Source organism: Centrocercus urophasianus, unplaced genomic scaffold, assembly GCF_019232065.1.
Source record: "Centrocercus urophasianus isolate 14NV4802_14NV808 unplaced genomic scaffold, USGS_Curo_1.0 seq_62, whole genome shotgun sequence".
Classification (NCBI taxonomy): Eukaryota; Metazoa; Chordata; class Aves; order Galliformes; family Phasianidae; genus Centrocercus; species Centrocercus urophasianus.
Window position 1 is genome coordinate 67,618 of NW_024885222.1, and position 18,378 is coordinate 85,995.

Consider the following 18,378-nt stretch of genomic DNA (forward strand, 5'->3'; position numbering starts at 1 on the left):
AGCTAGGAATACAGTGAGCATGAGGACATCTCATATCAGCTCAGATTGGTGGATCAGGCACAGACAAGCTCTAAGTGCTGCCTATTATTGAATGAGTCAGGATGGAATGAGAGGTTATTCAAGGAAGATGTTTCGACTCCAAAATGAATACATGCAGCTAAGGCCTCTCTGTTTTCTGCTCAAGTGTGCATGAATGTATGTCAGGAGTTAGAGTGAGCCATGAGGACACAAATAGAAACTAGGTGGTAAGGTATTTTGAAAGGATGACTATTAAAAATGAACAGAGTCAAGCACTGTGCTTTTTCCAACAATGTTTATTTCTTTTCTGTAGCTCATCGACACAGCTGGATCTGGCAATGGAACAGACTTTTTTTTTCCATAAAGTGTCTACGTGTCATTAGATCAAGGCTAACACTGTTGTTAAAGGCATTTAGAGAGGATAGCAGCAGAAGCAATGAGAGGTGTTGGCAGCAGGCTGTACCGCCATACAAAATGGGCAGGGAGCACCTTTCTTCCCACTGCTGCAGTGGAGTCAGGGTGCAGAGACACATTTAATCCTTTTTGTGTCTCGTACCAGACAAACACAGCATCATGGAACACAATCTGCAGTTCAACATGGGTGGAGGAGAGGACATGGAGAGTGATTGCAGTCTGCTTTTCAGGACACTGTGTGCCTGGAGGTGCAGCTGCCTGTGGCAGTGAGCAACCTGATGAGGATCCAGGCTGGCAGAAGCGAGGCACAAGCTCTTGAGTGACATTTGCTTGCTGAAGGGAACCACAATTTTCAGGATGCATCTATGGGGACAGACCTTGCAGCCAGATCTGCTCTGTTGGTTTTGGAATAGAATTCAAGTATCTGAAGTACCGTGAGAAAAGCTACCTATCTATAGTCTCCCAGGAGGTGATCAGCATGGTGCTTATCAGGTTATACTTCCTCCCCAGGGTGCTTTCTTGGTGGTTTGCCATCCAGTCCAACCACAGATAGCAAGCAGCTCAAATAATGCTTTTCTTCTAAAGGCAGATTGGAAGAGGACTTTCTCCCAGTCATTCTGCTGCTTGCAGTTCTCCCCTCTCCCAGCCTCCAGCCCAGGTCCCACTACCGTATGTCACCCAGAGGCTGGGCCATGGGGACAGGAGAATGGCATGCATGCAGCATCACTCTCTCGTGCTTTGTTTCATCCAACCGTAGACCTTCCAGCGACTGAATGCTTCTCTGTCAAGTGGTTCCTTTCTCCCAAGCAATCAGCACCGCAGCAGCTGACCCAGAGATCTTGGCAGTACAGGGTGCCTCCTGCACCCCAGTTTGCAGCTGGGACCTTTGCTCAGCCCTATGGACTAAGAAAGGCTTCAGAAAGGCAAGCTGGCTCCTACAGCCAGCACCGTGCCCTGGTCTTGGCCAGTTACTGTACAAAATGGACAACACACATATGTTATTTACAGACTGTTTTTCACATGATGGAACAGCTCTTGGCTCGGTCTTTCCTGATCTCCGTGTCATTCAGTAAGTTCGTCCTGCTTGGCATCTGTGATGTCCGCTTCAGTCCCCGTTTGGAGTTGGAGCGCTTCAGGTTCTTGTGTATCCTGTTGACCGAGGCAAGGGTGGTAACATGGAAGACATCCCGCACACTGTCCTCCGACACCTTGGAGGAGCACTCAGCGTAGGCCACTGCCCCAATCTGCCGTGCCAGAGCACTGCCCTGAGACCCAGAGATTGGGGAAGGAAGGAGGAATGAGGTTAGGACAGAGCAACTGCAGCTGCATCAGAGTCTGCGACCCTGTGCTGGTGACTGCAGCAGCTCCCAGCAGTTCCCAGCCTGTGTCTTTGTCCCCACCCCAGCTATGCCCAACAAGGAGGTGCAGAAACACACTCATTCTACTTTAGTCAGTCCAAGTTATTAAGCTGGGCATCTCCACTAGCTTTAGCGAAAGGCTTCCTGGCTGCAAACCAGGAGGTGGTTCAGCAGAGCACTGCCAATGTGCCCAGGGCAGGGGAGAAGAGTGCTGCAAGCTCAGAGTGCCTGAGCCAAGATCTGGTCAGCTTCAGACCAATACCAGTACTGCTGAGCTAAGTTATCTGAGGAGGTGCAGGAGGAAAGCAGATACCAAAACCCACCTGCTCATGTGTCACTGGGATGAGGCGCTGCTTGGAAAGCTCCCGCAGCGTGTTCAGGTCTGTCCGCATGTCCAGCTTGCAGCCCACCAACACGATCTTCGCATTGGGGCAGAACTCCTGAGTCTCCCCTTGCCACTGCAACGAAGACAAGAGAGAGAAGGTGCACAGCTGTGCCAGAAGCTGTGTGACAATGGACAGCCTACAAAAGGGTCAAGGTTGGAGCTACAAAGCTCAGCTGGGGTTCACCAGAGCTGCTCCCTGGAACCATAACAATACGTTGCCTTTGCCTTGGAAGCCTTCCATGGGAGGATTTTCCAAACTGGAGTCACAGCTGTTTGGAAGCCAATTAGCTCTTCCTTAACAACTGCCACAGGCAATGATAAAAATGGTTGGAGTGCCTCTCAGATTAACTTTTTGCTCACTTGGTCCAGATATACCCTGCAAACGTGCTGCATTCAAGTTGCTGTCGCCTGCAAGACTGAAGGAAGGAAAGAAGGCCAGGTCAAGCATGCACTTTCTTCACTAATAGTACCTTTCAGAGCTTCAAAAAAGCTTCAATATGCAGTGAGGTGTCTGCAGTGGTAAGTAAACCCATTGACCGGGGCTGGAGAGACCTGCACAGCCCCAGCAGTGTGCCAGCACCCTGAGCACCCATTTAGTGCTTCTGGAGCAGCAAGCAGATGACAAATAGAGATTCCCACTGGCTGAAGATGTCTCTTGGTACAAGCAGTTCTGCTATACTGGCTGACAGTTAGGCATACACCCCAGGCAATTAGAAGGGGAAGAAAACCCAACACACAGCCCAGTTTCCAGAACCTAGTGGGGAAAGGAAGCGCCAGCAATGACACAAGTTTCATTGAATATCAGAACAAAAACTGCAAATTATGAGGAAAAAAATGGTGTTTTCCAGCTGGAGATATACTCCACTCTGTGTCCTACAGATCCCTTTCCTGCTGCGGAATTTATCTACCAGGACCCCCTCTGCCACCAGAAACAGCCATAAAAGGAGGATGCTGCAGTCATTTGGAGCAGAAATCCAAACACCCAAATTTATCCAAAGGATGGAAATCCCTGCCAAGATGGTGCTACTGGGCCAGTTTTCTGCACTATGACCCACTTCTCCCATGCCTGACAATATGTGGGGAGCTCAAGGTTTGCAGAACCATCAAGCTTTGTCAGAACAGAGGTGCCATCTTGTGAAAACCCACTTTATGGAAAATTAAAAGCTGCTTCCATCCTTTTGAGTGGCTCCTTCCTTTCAATTGTACATGCTGTGAAGACAAGCCAGGTAGCAGAAGGGCAGCAATAATAAAGATTTCCTCTGCTGAATTAGCATCTTTGCCTACAGCTTAAATAGAGAATGTTATTCTCCTTACTTGCCTGGTATCAGAAGAAGCTAAATCCTATTTCAACTTCATGGTATCTTAGGAATGTGACTTACCTCCGTAGGCTGTAAGCCTGCACCAGAGGAAACAAGGCATCTGCTCAGAGGCACTTAAGAAATACCATGTGACGCAGGGATTGAAAGTTGCTTTATCAAACAGACACCGCTAACAGCACTGGAAGTATTTGTGCAGCCAAGCAGGAAAGACCTTGCAGTGAGCAAAGCAGGCTCACATGGGGAGCAGACAGACACTGATAAAGCCCAACCCCAGCTAATTATTGATGGGCTTGCATCTCATTAAGGTACAAGAGATCTGCTTGTGTTATTACCCTGTTATCATGAGCAGCAGATGCTTCCAATCCGCATGAAAGACTTCTGTCCCCTGTGCTGGGTGCTGGGAGCTGTCTTGGAGCTCAACTAAGCCCTTGACTGAGCTACCTGGAGGGCTTTTGTCCCCTTGCCAAAACACTGGAGCCCCCTGCTGACATGAGAAACACAACAGATGCCTTACATCTCTCCGTTCCCATGTTTGCATGTGTGCAAAAAGGCAGACCAACAGAAGCACTGCATACTGCAGTGAGCTGCATCACTCATGGTACTCCTTGCAGTCAAAGAAATATCTTGCTTTCTGCTAAAGATCAAGGGCAACTGCAGCAGGCAAACTCTAGCCAAGGGAGCTTTTGGCCCTAATGGCAGCAGTAGGGAATGCAGGGCTCCATCCCAGCCCAAACACCCTGGGCACTCACCTTCTTGAGCACACTGTCCAAGGTTTCTGGGCGGCTGATATCAAAGCAGATGAGCACGGCATCTGAGTCTGGGTATGCCAATGGACGGACATTATCATAATAGGCTGAGCCTGCAGAGAGAAAATCAGTCAGCAGAAATTCTCATCCATGGGCTGCTTGACACCTGTTGGGGCAGGTGAGGAGCCTCAGCTGTCTCTCTAAGTCCATAGTTCCAGCAAGAATTGGGACATGGCCACATGTGAGCATCTAGCAAGCAAGAGGTGGTAAACTGTGCTGTTGGGCATGCTGGATATCTACTGGATGGGGAGCTTGGAAGGGTTGCCATGCTTGCACATGAATCCATCACTTGTCATACAGTAGCTGTGCTCCTAACAGTTGGATGGTGTAGTTGAGAGAAGGCAGGCCATGAGCAGGGCTACTGCTGTGTTTGAATCTTCTCGGTATCTTTTTACAGAGGATCTTGCTCACAACAATCGTGAGAATTTAAGATAGGTAAAAAAAAGAACTTTCTGCTCTGGATTTATGCTGGGAAAAGTCAGATTCTTTTTGTTTGCTTGTGCATAAAAGATGTGCAAGGATTTGGTGAACAAGTTCTGAATTGGAGGAAATGATGCTGCATTCTGCAGGATTTCCCAGGGAGTAGAATATAGCCCGGGTGAAATCCTGCACAGCTCTGCCATGTACACATATCCATGTCTGTATGTACAACCCCTCAGTGTGAATTTCAGATGTTAAAGCCATCATCCTATAATGTTTTTGTTTGAAGTGTATTCTGTATGAAACGCCCCACTAAGCAGTAATGGAACAATCAGTTTGTTGCTGCTTAAAAAACATTTGTTTCAGTTTTGTATTTGGCCTCACAATGGCTTAAACTTCTTGGAGGGGTGAGAAGCAGCTGTTTATTTATGAAAAAGGGAAGCAGAGATGCCATCCATTGTTCAGTCTGCCTCCTTGGAAGCAGGATGCGGGCACAGGGGATGCTCCACACCACTCACAGAGCAGGCATGCCAGCATCCCATGTGCCTTTGGGTTCGCAGCAAAGCCAGCTCCAGGGACATTCTGCTGCTGCAGTCCCCACAGACACGAGTGAGAAAAAATACAGCACAGTTTTTTGTCCCTGTAAAGTCAGAGGAATGAGAAACAGCTGGCATCCAGCATGGCAGAAACAGACTGTGACCTCTGCAGAGTCCAGCCCTCTTTGTAGAGGGAAAGTCATGCTTTGTGTGTGCAGTCAGTGTCTGGGGTGCCTGGACCAGCGTGGGGACAGGAGATGCAGGCTGGGGCACAGCAAACCCTGGAGATCTCTGACCCTGCTTCAAGCTAAGAATGCTTCATCTTCTGTTGGACAGAGCTGGCCCCATGAGCAGTCCCATCTTACGAGTGACTCAGTGCTTTTGTTGGCAGCACCCAGCTCTGCAGCACCAAGCTGCCCTTCAGACCAAGCTTACATTCTCGTACCAGATGCAGGTTTGCCTAAAGGGATTCAAGACTCAGCACTGATCTGCATGCTCAGATGTGTCAGACCCTTTATCAGAACTGTGCCCTTCCCATGCACAGCTGCCCCAGGCAGGTGGGAGGGAAGCACTTCCATGTACATCCTCTCCCAGTTGCTCCTCCACTTCACATAAACATTGCAGATAAATCTGACCTCCTCCCAGCCCCGGAATGCTCCTTTTGTAGAGATTGGTTTTGGCTCCTTTCAGCTCAGACATTGCTACAGCAAGCTGTATCGTAGCAACCTGCTGCTTTCTCCAGCACGTCACAGACTGCACTGGCAGAGCACACAGTGCAGCAGTGTGCAGCCAGCACGGTTGGTCACCACCCATCCCACAAACCCCTAGCCTGGTGTCAGGATACAGTTGGGCAGCTGCTGAGATGGCAAAAGGAAGGGAAGGATTATCTGCCCCAGGTCAAAAGCATCATTTTGTTAATGAGATCAAAATTGCCTCTGTATGCTCTAACTTTCTGCTCCTAGCTCCAAGGGACAGGAATGGTCCCGACCACATCGGTAGCTCTGCTCACTGACAGCTGATCAACACCAATGTCTTCCTGAAGTTCCTTCCCCAGTCTAAGAGACTAACAGTCAGAGTGCCCAGCAGTGCTGTGCGCCAGACTTACATCATCCCCAGCTTTCTCTCTGATGAATCAGGATATTCTCTTTGGTTGATCATTCTAATTTTTGAATCTGTTATTTTTTGATGAGGGCAAAACACAAACATCCCAATTCCCTCAGCTCCAGATCTCTGGATTTGTGGGTTCTGAGTGCTCAGTACCTTTCAGCCATTCCTGCAAGGCACCCTAGAGCCCCACACACTGGCACCTCCAAGCACACATGCACTTAAGACTTGCACTACTGTAGATCCAGCCTTCCTGTTCTGCGTGAATTGTTCTCCAACTTGGCACTCAGGTCTGCAAGAAACAGGACCTAGTACATTTGTTTGTGATTGAAGAGAGAAAACTGGAGCAAGCCAAATGCCAAAAACAAATAAAAATAAAATCCACATTGTTGTTATCTGAAATTCAGAGGTTGGGACCACTGTCCCTACCACTGGGACAGTGATGCTGCTCTCAGGCAAAGGATCAAGCTCTGGCCCAAACTCCTGACCCATCACCACATGCTTTCCCCACGGCAGTGCTCCAGGCGTGTTAATACTACATAGAGTGATAGTGAATGTGATGGCTTTTGTGATTAGTAGCTCCTCTGCTAGGACAGGCGATCATGAAAGTGTTAATAATATATTTTATTTATATCAGGCCTTTAAGACTGAAAAAAAGGTGCAGGAAGCTGTCACCATTGATGGGGACAGCAATGGACAGAGGGCATGATAGGCTCCCCTACCCTGGTGCAAGCAACACATCTGCACGAGAAAGGGCCTGTCCCATTGAACAGTTCAGCTACTGTCTCCTCACTGGAGCAAAGCAGAAAAACGCTGGATTGAAAACCTGATGGTGAATGGGAGAGACAGAAGTGACAGCTGTCCTGGACACCCTGGGCAAGGAAAGAGCCCAGTCCCCATGCTGAGCCCACAAAAATCTCAGCTGCTTCTCCAAGACAGCAAGGATGCTTCAGAGCTAGCATTTCCTCTGCAGATGTAATGTGGGGGCACAGAGTCACCCAAACCACTAGTGAAGGGGAAATAAGCCCAAAGGAACAGTGACAGTTTGCAGTAGAGGGCAAAAAAGGAATTCAGCTTCAGGGAACATTTGAGAGCAGCAGTTAAATAGCCCCAAGGGTCAAGCCGCATCCCTTTGTCCTCCTGCTGGCAGACTATGAAATGAATTGTTATTCTGTGGTCCCCATACTCAACTCAGCTTGAGCATAGGGAACTTGTGGAAGCAGGCAGGACATGGGTTTGTCACAGTAGCTCCCTGGTGGAAGATAGAACAGGATGCAGCTTCATGAAGTGACCAAGCACAGAACATGGACCCTGTGTGGGGCAGCCAAATCCCCACCGCTGTCTCCTCACACACGACAAACCCTCCAGGACACCTGCAGCAAGTGGACTGCCCCAATAAGGTGTTTTTTGGGGCCCATCACTTGCTTACGAGGACCCACCAGTACAGTTTCTTTCCTTGGGACATCTGGAGTGCTTTGCAAAAGCAGCATTTGAAGAGCAATGGCTCTGTGTGCCTGATGTACAACAGACAAGGATATACAAACACTTGTCTTGTTCCCTGTATCGTTAATGCTGTTGGGCTTTATAAACAGGAGGCCTGGAAATTAAACGGACTTGGCTTCCCAGGCTAAAACTGTGCACACTGAGGAGACAACACGAATTCAGTGACTAACTTCATCCTCCCAGTGTGAAATTGGACAAATTGGACCCTTTCTCCTGAAAGCAAGACAGTGGCTGGTTCTGTTTGGGAAGGATGAAGTACAGCATGGTTCCTGAGCTGCCCACAGGTCCCCAAGAAGCAGGGCTCAATGGCCAAGGGTCCCTGAGGATAATGCAGATCCCACTGATATTAAAAAAAGAACACATTTCTGACACTAACACTGTGCTTGTTAGAGTCCAGTGCAGTGCAATGACAAGTGAAAGAGACAGGAATTTAAGCACTGGAGACAAAAGCCAAGATATAATGACAGCACTGACAGCACCATGATCTGAAGCCAGGTTTCGACCACCTGGAGGTCAAGGATCTGAATGCAGCAGCAATTAGTGACAATAGAGACTGAAGAGAGAGCAAAGCAGACCAAGAGAGACAAACAGCTATGATCAGCTAAAGATGGCATGGCAGGCTGATAAAGTGCCCTGCTGTCCCTGATCAGAACTGAGGTCTCCCAAGTTGCAGCAGTAATACAGCAAGGCGAGGCCAATGGTGGTTTCCTTCCTGGAGCATCCATTTCCATTACAGCCAGAGTTTTCACTGCTGCATCCCCTTCAGATTTCAGAAACCCCTTTAAAGGCAGAAACAGAGATTATGACCTCCTCACAATCTGGAGTATGGCCAAGCCTCACAATGGGGGTTCCACAAGCAGCAAGATTGGGGTCAACAGGTGAGCTTGCCCTGGAACAAAGCCCTTCCTGCCAGAGGAAGGTGGCCCAAAGAAGAGATGAGGCATCCAACCCAAGCTGGAATCCTAGAATGGTTTGGGTTGGAAAGGAGCTTTAAGATCATCTAGTTCCAACCCCCCTGCTATAGGCAGGGATACCTCCCTCTAGACCAGGTTGCTCCAACCCCCATCCAGCCTGGCCTTGAATGCTTCCAGGGAGAGGGCATCCACAACCTCACTGGGCAACCTTTTCCAGTGTCTCATCACCCTCACAGTGAAGAATTTCTTATAAAATGTTCCTCCACAGCTTTCCTGTAGGCCCCTTCCAGGCAATGGAAGGCCACTGTAAGGTCTCCTCGGAGCCTTCTCTTCTCCAGGCTGAAGAGCCCCAGCTCTCTCAGCCTGTCCCTCCGAGCTCTCCAATCATTTCTGTGTCCCTCCTCTGGACCTGCTCCAACAACTCCATGTCTGTCTTGTGCTGGGGGCTCCAGAACTGGACAAAAAACTCCAGGAAGAGGGAGACAAAAAGCAGCAGAGGGAATTCCATAGTGTAGTCCTCTGAGCCCCAGCACTCTGACACAGCATTTCTGATACTGAATTGTGACCTGTCTATTACATGTGCAACATGACTGCAAAGCCCAGCAGTTCAGGAAAGGATCAAACTATTCCATGACACAGAGCAAGCAATCATCTGGAAAGTGCATGACTGAAACAACAGCTAATCAGCTTGGACAATTAACCTCTGCTCCTAATTCTTGTGATGTGCATTAAAAAACACCACTAAACTGCTAAGCAGCCTAGCTGCCATGTCTCTGAATGGACATGATCAAGATGAAGGGAATGGTGTTTGCAGGGGCTGAGGTGGCATCCTGGGCTCCTCTCGCCAGTGACAGGGAGGCAGCTCTCTGAAGAAGCCCCTAATAGCAACCCTAGGGTAGCATCACTGAGCCCTTGAGGCGGGAGCACAGCCTTAGTGCCTGGTGGGGCTCTACTCAAGGGTGCTAACAATCACACCCATGGCAGCTGACAAGGAAGGCAAACAGGAACCAGAAGTCCCTTCCAGGCACTTTTGCCACATCACAAGGGCAGTTGGCATTGCCTCAACCTGTTTGTCATCATTTTATTGGGTGTAAAAAGGACTAGGAGTGGCAACCAATTCCCACAGACCTCTGACTTTGAGGAACATATCTGTGGGTTGAGTGAGCACAAATTATCTTTATGCAATGCTACACATTTCCAGTTTGCTGTGCACAAGCAGCAGCTTTCTCCTTGGCTGCTTGCCCACCAGACAAGGTTTCTCCCCACAGGGAAAGCTGGATCTGCACGCCCATGAAGTTTAATTGCATACTGGTCTAATACATAGGATCTAGGGCAAGAGGAAAGCTGTACCCAGGTCTCTTCTGTAGGGCTGGTGGCATGGCACCAACCAGCTCCTCTGGACATCTTCCTGCCACAAAGTACTGCAGGACCACCCTGAGGCACAGTGAGGGGCACCTAGGTGCCAGGTGGGCAGAAAGGCAAAGCCTTCATGCTCAGAGGATGGGGTGAGAGTCCCCTTCTACAGGGATTTTCAGCAGTTGCATTACATGATTGCCTGGCTAAGGAGCTGCTGCTTGATGGGTGTCTGGGGCACAAGGGACACCCCCAAGACATACAGGGAGAGCAGCGGCTTCTGTACCATGCAGCGCCTACATCATGCCCAGTCTGACATACCCCAGGGACACTGGTGTCCCATCCACTCCTCTCACATCATGTCAGGTCTCTCCAGATCCAATCTCCACCCAGTCCAGGATATGCATTTCTGCAGCAGATCTTTCAACTTCTGTCTGACTGGTTCCTGACCTGCCTAAGAACGTGACCCAGCTACACATATTTTCAGGCTTAACTATGCCTTTGTGCTGAGGCAGAAGACAAGTATGCCAGTTCGAGGCTCCCGGCCTCAACAGGGAGCATGGGAGGCGCTATTTTGGTATGGAAAGGGTAGCTCCACATTCTTCTCTGCTTCAAAGCACATGGGAATAGGCAGCCATTGCAATCCCAGAGCTGCGTGCTGGGAATCCCCAGCCCCAGCATCAATGGAGATGCCATTGCTAAACTCAGCCCCTTTCAGCTCCCTAATCTCATCAACATTCCTGGGTAGTTCCCCTAATGAAGAGACTGTTATCAGAGCCTGTTGGTTCCCACACAGCCATACTGTTTGCTGAGTACAGTCAAAGAGGGAGGCAGGGAGGGATTTGCACTTTACAATGTTATTCTTGTTTTGAAAGCGAATCTGCTTATCAGACACAAGTCCCTGCAAAAGGCTGGCAGCCACACAACTCCCCTGCTGCGAGCTGCAGTGCAGAGCAGACAGCAGTGCAGAGCCAAGGACCAGCTTGGGTTCTGTGTGGGCAGAAAAGTCCTCTCCAGCAACTTTGGAAGATGGCAATGAGCACACACACGGTGCAGTGCCATTCCTAGGCGTTCTAATAAGCCACAAGTACAGACATCCCATAGCCGGCAGCTCTGCTCTACACCAGGGAAACAAAAGGTAGACCAGCTCACAAGGGGAATTAACCTGCTGCATTGCTGAGAAGCCAAATTGCCCATTATGACTACATACCCTTCCCACCATTGAAGCACGGGAATCCAACTCGTCTGCACTGTGTAAAGTATGATGAATGGTCACAACATCAGCCAGCAGGCTGTACAGAATGGAAACTCTTTCATGTGGGTGCCATGCAGCAGCACTGGTTGTCCAGGAGGCATCCAGCCCTTTGGGAGCAGCCCCAACCAGCCAGCAGGCATTCCATCAGGCTGGTGTTTCCCCACACCGCTGCCCTGCAGAGAAGTTGTTTCTGTGCCAAGGACGTTTGACCAAAGGGGGAACTGGCCAAAATGAAAATAGAAAGAGCAGCAAACAGGACATCCTCCACTAAGGAGCAGAGCACAGCAGCTGCCCCATCTCCTCTGCACCTTGCTCTCACACACAAAGATATCAAATGTTTTTTAATGGAGGTTTTAGGAAATAGCACATAGTGGAAAGGGAAGGATGGGACATTCCTTTTGCACTGTAAAATGGCACCTGGAGCAATTTCAGCTTTGCACTGTGCATGGAGGTGGGACTGAGTTAAATAGAGGCAAATCCAAAATGCAGGCAGTACTGAGGGACCAGGCTCATAGATGGCTCCCTTTTTTCCTTAACAGGCATCTGGATCAAAGGCATTTCAGTGAGCACAGAGGGCCTGTATTTGCCCTGTCTGAAGGACTCAGTACTGCTAAGCCTCCAGCTCTCTTTCAGCCTTGGAAAAACTAATCACGGGTTACAAGATATTTAAAGGAAATCCAAGGTCCCAATACAGTGTGGGAGCAATTCAGCTCCCCATCATCCCTGCCCACAGTATGGCAGTGTTTCTCTAACTACATTTACTGCCTGCCCACCATCTGCTAATACCAGAGGAGGGGCCAATTCACACCTAAAGGCTGTACGTCCCAAGTTCCCCACAGCAGCTAGTGCTGCATATCCAGGGAGCAGACAACACCCCAACATGGGCAGGGATTACTGAGAAGAGCTAGCAGCAGCCAGGCAGGCTGGGATCCCAGCAGCAGGTTTTCCAGGGCAGCTGCCCTTCACTGGTGCCCATAGAAGGATGATGCTATGAGCATCTGTGGAGACACTCACCACTCTCACAGCTGACTTCAGTCCCTGTCCAGGTTTGTCTGCTGATTTTTGGAGGAGACCTTCAGCTTCAGTCACTTAACTAAGAGATGGAAAGCATTTAAGACATAAAAGAGGGAAGCACATTTCCAGCATCTTCCTTCCTGCTCCTGCTAGGATGAGTTCAACACTAACAAGTCCCTGCCCACAAAGCTGCTTAAAAGAGGTGGCAGGTAATGCAGAGACAAGGGGAAGTGCACGCAGCACCTGTCATATGCAACAGGAGGGCAATCAGGCACTCAACCCCTTCAGCTCAGTTAGTTCCATTTGCTATTGCGCAAAACTTTCTACCAAAAGCTGTTCACAAGTGTCTCTGAAGTGGAAATACAGCAGCAGCTTGCAGTCTGTAGCTCAAAATGTCAGTTTGATTACTAGAAAAAATTGCTACGTATTGCTTTGCAGGACTGTTTACTGACATACAGCTTTTGGGTATTTCAAATGAAAGCTGCAAAAGGAGGCAATTTATCTGGAAAACTATCCACTGAACTCTATCTACAACGAAGTTCTTAAAAAGGGAGAAAAAAAATCAAAGTCCATTTCCTCTTGGCTGTAAAGATAAGCACTAGACAGACTCATATCTTTTGTTGAAAATGATAAACATCAAATGCAGGTACCAGGTGCATATACACAGATTTAAAGCCATTTTATCATGTTATTTTCTTTTAACATTTGTAAGATCAAAGCCAAATATTCCTGAGAGTTACTAAAAAAAGCCCCACACAGTGCACTAAGCGTGCTTCCACACACTCCAAAGGTGAAGTTTTTCTCATCAAATGCAGACACTCAGAGCAAAGCTGCTGAGCATCAAACAAAAACAACATAACCAGTCCTTTCCAATCAGCTGCAGAAGTTCTCAGTTTGGAAACCCCCAAGGCTCACAACTCAGCAGGCGAAAGACCCCTGTTTGATTCAGGACATAAAAATTTCCAAAAGCAAAGTCTGCCAGGTTGGGAAGCCTCCAGTAGAAGCTCAGTAAACATTTTACAACTTAAAGGTCGTCCAAAAATCAGTAAAGTCACTGCTCAAAATAGAGCTCTGCTGATCCTACAGCTGTAACCTGATGGATGTAAAATTATAGTGTGGAATTTGAGTGCACAAGACCTAAAACTGTCTAATCATGTTTTAATTTACTTTTACTCTTGAGCACTAAGAAGAGTCAAAAAATTATGGGGAAAGACCATCAGCAAGTCCATTATGTATGTACACCACCAGAGCCCAGCATTCAGTTCTGCTATGAATACGCAGCAGTCCAAAAAGGTTGTCAGAGGTAAATTAAAGGATGCACATAACCTTTGCTAGATGCCAATATTTTTATTAGCTTTGCATCAAGCAGTTCACTTACAGCTCATGTCTTCCCAGAGAGGCAGCATGAAGTTTGAAAAGGGTTTTGGAGGGCTGAGATGTGCCCAGGGTTCCCTGCAGCATCACAACTGAGAATGCAGATGAAAAGGCAAAACCAAACCAAAACACAAAAAAAACTGAAGCAGCCCTGAAACTCTCCTGGAGTGAGTGATGAAAGGACAGCATATTCCCACAGCACATTCCTCTCCAAGGTGAGGTCTCCCATCTCGGCTTGCTTCCCCATTCCTTCCCAGCCTCATCTCAAGCCCCAGAACTGGTTTTGTTGGTGCTCTGCTGCATCTCATACATGGTCAAGGCTGAGATGCACCGACATGCAGTCAGCACCAAAACGATGTGCAGAGCCCCAAGGCCGGGGGAGAGAAAGCCGCAAAATCCAGCGCAAAGATACCGAGAAGGGATTTCAGCGTTTGATGCCCGCTGTGGATCCCACAGAGGCCGCATCAAGACCCACCGCGTCCCTCCCCGAGCCCACCTGAGGTGTCCCACATGTTGAGCTCAGTGCGCTGCTTGTCGATCTCGAAGCTGGCCGTGTAGTTCTCGAAAACGGTGGGCACGTAGCTCTGGGTAGGGAGAAGGGAGGTGAGCCGAGCCGAGCCGAGCCGCGCCGCGCCTCCGGCCGCCCCCCGCCGCCCCCCGCACACCTCCGGGTAGCAATCCTTGGCGAAGACGTGGAGCAGTGCCGTCTTGCCGCACTGCGTGTCCCCCACCACCACGATCTTGCAACGAGCCAGGTGTCCCTCCATGGTGCGGGGCCGCGCCGGCAGCGCCGCCGCTTTACCGGGACCAGCGCTCGCAATGGCCGCGCCCCCGGCCCTGACGGCACCAACCGGAGCTGGAGCTGGGCAGGGCCACCCGGCCACCTCCGCCCTCGGCCGCCTCCCGGCTTCGGGAACGGCTGCCCGCCCCTCGCCAGGCTGCCTTCGTCCGCTGATCCCCGCGATGCAGCGCAGGAAGAGGCTCTGGCGTTACCGAGAAGCCTACTTCAGGCTCCGTCACCTCTTTCCTCTGATCCAGACTCCTGCTGCTGCACATCCTGTCCGTCTGTCCCCCCACCTCTCCCTCTAGCTTTCAGCAACAATAACAATGTGTGTTTTTTTTCCTACCCATAACATCTGGCAGGCAAAGGGGGCCCAATCCATGCCCCAGCTGGTGCTGAACATCGCAGATGTCAAAGATCACACTGCCAAGGAGGTGAAGGTAGGGCATCACTTCAGGCCAGGTGGGTGAGGAGCAAGAACGGCCAGCGGTTTATCATGCCTCTTGCAGCAACAGTGTCCAGCTTCCCACCTGGACCTTCTAGCTCTGGCACAGGTAAAGAACTGTGACTTTTTCCTGTGCAGAATATCAGCAAAAATGGGAGCACACAGCATTTTAGCTGGCTCTGCACAAGTCTTAAAAATCATGTCCGTCTGATGCATGGAATCAGGAAGCTTGTCATCTGCCCAAGAGCACTGGCTGCACAGCGGCAACCAGTTCTGTGTTCCATTTCTCCCTGGTTATGAACAATGCAAATTGCAGGCAGTGTTTTTAATTAGCAAAATCATGAAAAAGGAAAGGTTCCTTTCCTGCTGATACATGCCATCCTGCAGAAAGATTTACCATAAGTGTAAATCTTCATTTGTCAGAGACAAACCATCTGTCACAAAATATAGTAAAAATAGAGACAACGAAGACAAAGCAAGTCTGGGGAAGTGGAAATTAAAATATTTTGGCAGGAAAAGCAGATTTATTAATGGACTGATGCAGCAGTTTGTTTTTGAGGAAATTGCAGCCATTTCTCATATAAATATCAGTGCTGTGCGTGGGGATGAGCACAGCCCAGAGGCACAGAGTGAGGCACACTGCCACACCAACACCCAGCGCTCATGAGCACTACTCTGCACTCTGCTGTTCCTCAGTAGGAATATATCTCAGTAGGAATTCATCTTTTTGCTTCCAAGAGTTTATTGGGATCCTGCATTGGATGTAGAAAATCTTCCTCTGCATTGAATACTTGAGACTTTGCAACTCAGCACAACTGCATTTGCCTTCCTCTGCGGAGGGCGTGCAGCTGAGGGCACCTTTTGCTCTGAGCCACATGGGGCAGTGTCACTGCTGTCCCATTTGGTGCAACTGCACCTTTTGGCAAGCAACACTTGCAAAATATATAATAGGCACTTTTCAGAGTGGGCTACAGGGAGAGATGCGCTGTGACTGTCAACACTGCTGGGGAGGCAGCAGATGGCTCCAGCACATTCGTTCCTGAAAATGCTCTTCCAGTGGCTGCGTTCTGTCTTGCCTATCCATGCTCTCCTTGTTTCACACCATGACACTTTCTGTATTTTGGTGGTATGTGTTGTTACTTCACACACATCTTTCCTGTGCCATTTGTCTCAGCCTGCAACATCTTATTTCCGCTGTGGAATTTTCCCTAGTGAGACTCTAAACGGGAGCAGAAAGAAGGGACTTTAATTTTTCATCAGCTCTATTTTTGAGTAGTTTTCTTGTTTTGTTTTGTTTTGGTTTGGTTTGGTTTGGTTTGGTTTGTTTTTTTTGCCTTGACAAACATGTCATGTTTTTTTGACTTGACACAAAACTTGCCAGGCAAAACTGCCGAATATCTCTCGCTGTTGACAGTCAGCAGCTAAACCAGTCAGTCCAGAATGGTGGTGTGTCATACGACAGTTTCTCCTGGAAGTTGAAGAGGTGGAGAAGCACAGAGTTTGAACACACAGAGCAAAAGACACAAATCAGCAGCAATTAGAAAGGTTAAGAGAAAGGGGGAAAAAATGCCAACCAAAGCTCTTTCATGTGTCCAGTCTGTTTATATTCCTAACTAGAATAATGCTAATCTGAGTCATTGTTGGCATTAATGAAGTTTGTACCTCTGGGTGAGTGATTTAATTTATCTCAGCAAGCCAGAACTCATTATAGCAGTTCATAAATGCTATCAGATGAAAGCAGCATCCTTCAGCAACCTCAGGGATTAAAGCAAGAAGGCATTCAACCAACAAGGCTTCTGTTGGAAAGACTGCAGTTGGAGCATGTGTGCTATAGTTGGAGGAGACGTAATGCCTCGATGATTGCTGCAAATTTCCCTGTATTGAGGGGGTGACTGGGGCTCCTTTCACACTCTTCTGGAAGTGAGCAGCCTGGTTCCCAGCACACTGGCCAACTAATGGTACACTGGTGGGAACACAGCATGTGGATGCACTATGCCTGTAATTTTAACGCTGTAAATGTTGGTATTGATACAGCTGCAAGGTTGAAGTATGGAAGGATCCCCATGCTGCTGGCTGTCTGCAGGGCCCACAGCAGAGGACACAGCGGGGTGTTTCTCTGTGCACTCATGGGAAGGCACCTTGCATGGAGTTGGTGCTTCTCCAGCCTCTGCAGTGTGTGGAGCAGACACAGCTCGGTGCAGGAAGCGATACCGCTGTTCTGTGAGCATTCTCTCAGCCTGCTGTCACTCTGCAGATTGAAGTGATATTCACCCAGCCTTGGTTAGTGCTTGACAATTGCCTCCGTTGACTCTGTGATCAAAACAGCAGGATGGGGGTGGTGGCTGTGAGTGGCAGGTTTGTCTGGGGGGGTGGACAGAAATAGTGGAATAAATCTATTCCACCTGCTGTGCCGCTATCACATCTCCATGTCCCTGGGAGGAAGGTGTGAATGCAATCCAGCAGGCACAGCACTGCCAACAAGAACAATGAGGCTAAGAGATCTCATCTGTGGCTGCTGTTTTGTGCATCCCAATGCACAGCAGGCACCAGTGAAAGGAAGGCAGAACAGAGGCAGGAGGAGCTTCTGGTTGTCCCTACACACTCAGATAAATGCATAGTGTCAGCAGTTCCAGGATGGCAAAACATACAGTTCAGAAGATGTCACCTTGGGTTCCAGAATCCTATTGGGTCTGCTTGCAGCCTCCAGCTCCCTTCCAGACCAGGGGGTGTGGAGAAACATGGGGAGATGATATGCACTGGTCAGGATCCTGGCAGAAACAGAAACCTCTGTTCTAAGCTCTTCGCCTATGGCTGGGCTTGGAGATTATTTCCATGGGGTCTCCAGCATGCTCGCTCTGAAAGGAATGATTTTGGCCCTTTATCCTGGTGCCATCACTGCAGGGTTCCTACTGCTTGCATTATCTCCTGTGTGGATCCTGCATCTGTGAGAGCAAAGGAGATGGATTTTTAGAGCCCTGTGTGAAAAAAAAGGGAGGTAGAACAAAGAGGCATTCCTGCCCTTCTCACCTGCGGCCAGGGGCGAGGGGAGGCAGAGGGAGGCTGTTGGAAAGTTCAGGCTGATGTGCAGGACTACTGAAACACTCATCATTTGGCAGGAATGTGAAGGGGAACAGCTTCCTACATGCCCAGTGCCTGTCTCCAGCTGTAAACTGCAAATCAGTACCATACAGAAGCACTTGCATTTGAAGAGCTTGCTGGAAAAAAAAAAAAAAAAAAGAATGGAGGAGGGAACACCAATTCCACCAGGAAAAATTGCTAATTCCAGCTAATGCATCCCTTCAGCAAACCATACAAGTATCCTATCCCAGCCAGTGCCACACCATGCTTGGACCACAACTCTGCAAGTGCAGAGCTTTAC

At 49.0% G+C, this 18,378-nt stretch overlaps 1 protein-coding gene across 1 annotated transcript; it reads right to left on the reverse strand.

Annotated features, from left to right (window-relative positions):
* Positions 1-305: 305 nt before the first annotated feature.
* On the reverse strand, positions 306-14,575 carry RND2 (Rho family GTPase 2). The gene is made up of 5 exons (XM_042836654.1): positions 14,439-14,575; positions 14,270-14,357; positions 4,244-4,353; positions 2,114-2,248; positions 306-1,697 (listed from the first exon to the last, which is right to left on the reverse strand). The coding sequence occupies exons 1-5, from the start codon at positions 14,538-14,540 to the stop codon at positions 1,449-1,451; spliced, it is 684 nt and encodes a 227-aa protein (XP_042692588.1). The 5' UTR covers positions 14,541-14,575; the 3' UTR covers positions 306-1,448.
* Positions 14,576-18,378: the final 3,803 nt, after the last annotated feature.

Excerpts from the sequence above, each read along its gene's own strand:
- RND2 (XM_042836654.1), bottom strand. The coding sequence starts at position 14,540 with ATGGAGGGACACCTGGCTCGTTGCAAGATCGTGGTGGTGGGGGACACG. Across the intron at positions 4,354-14,269 it reads CAACATGTGGGACACCTCAG|GCTCAGCCTATTATGATAAT; the intron begins GTGGGCTCGGGG and ends TTCTCTCTGCAG. Across the intron at positions 1,698-2,113 it reads TCCCAGTGACACATGAGCAG|GGCAGTGCTCTGGCACGGCA; the intron begins GTGGGTTTTGGT and ends TCTGGGTCTCAG.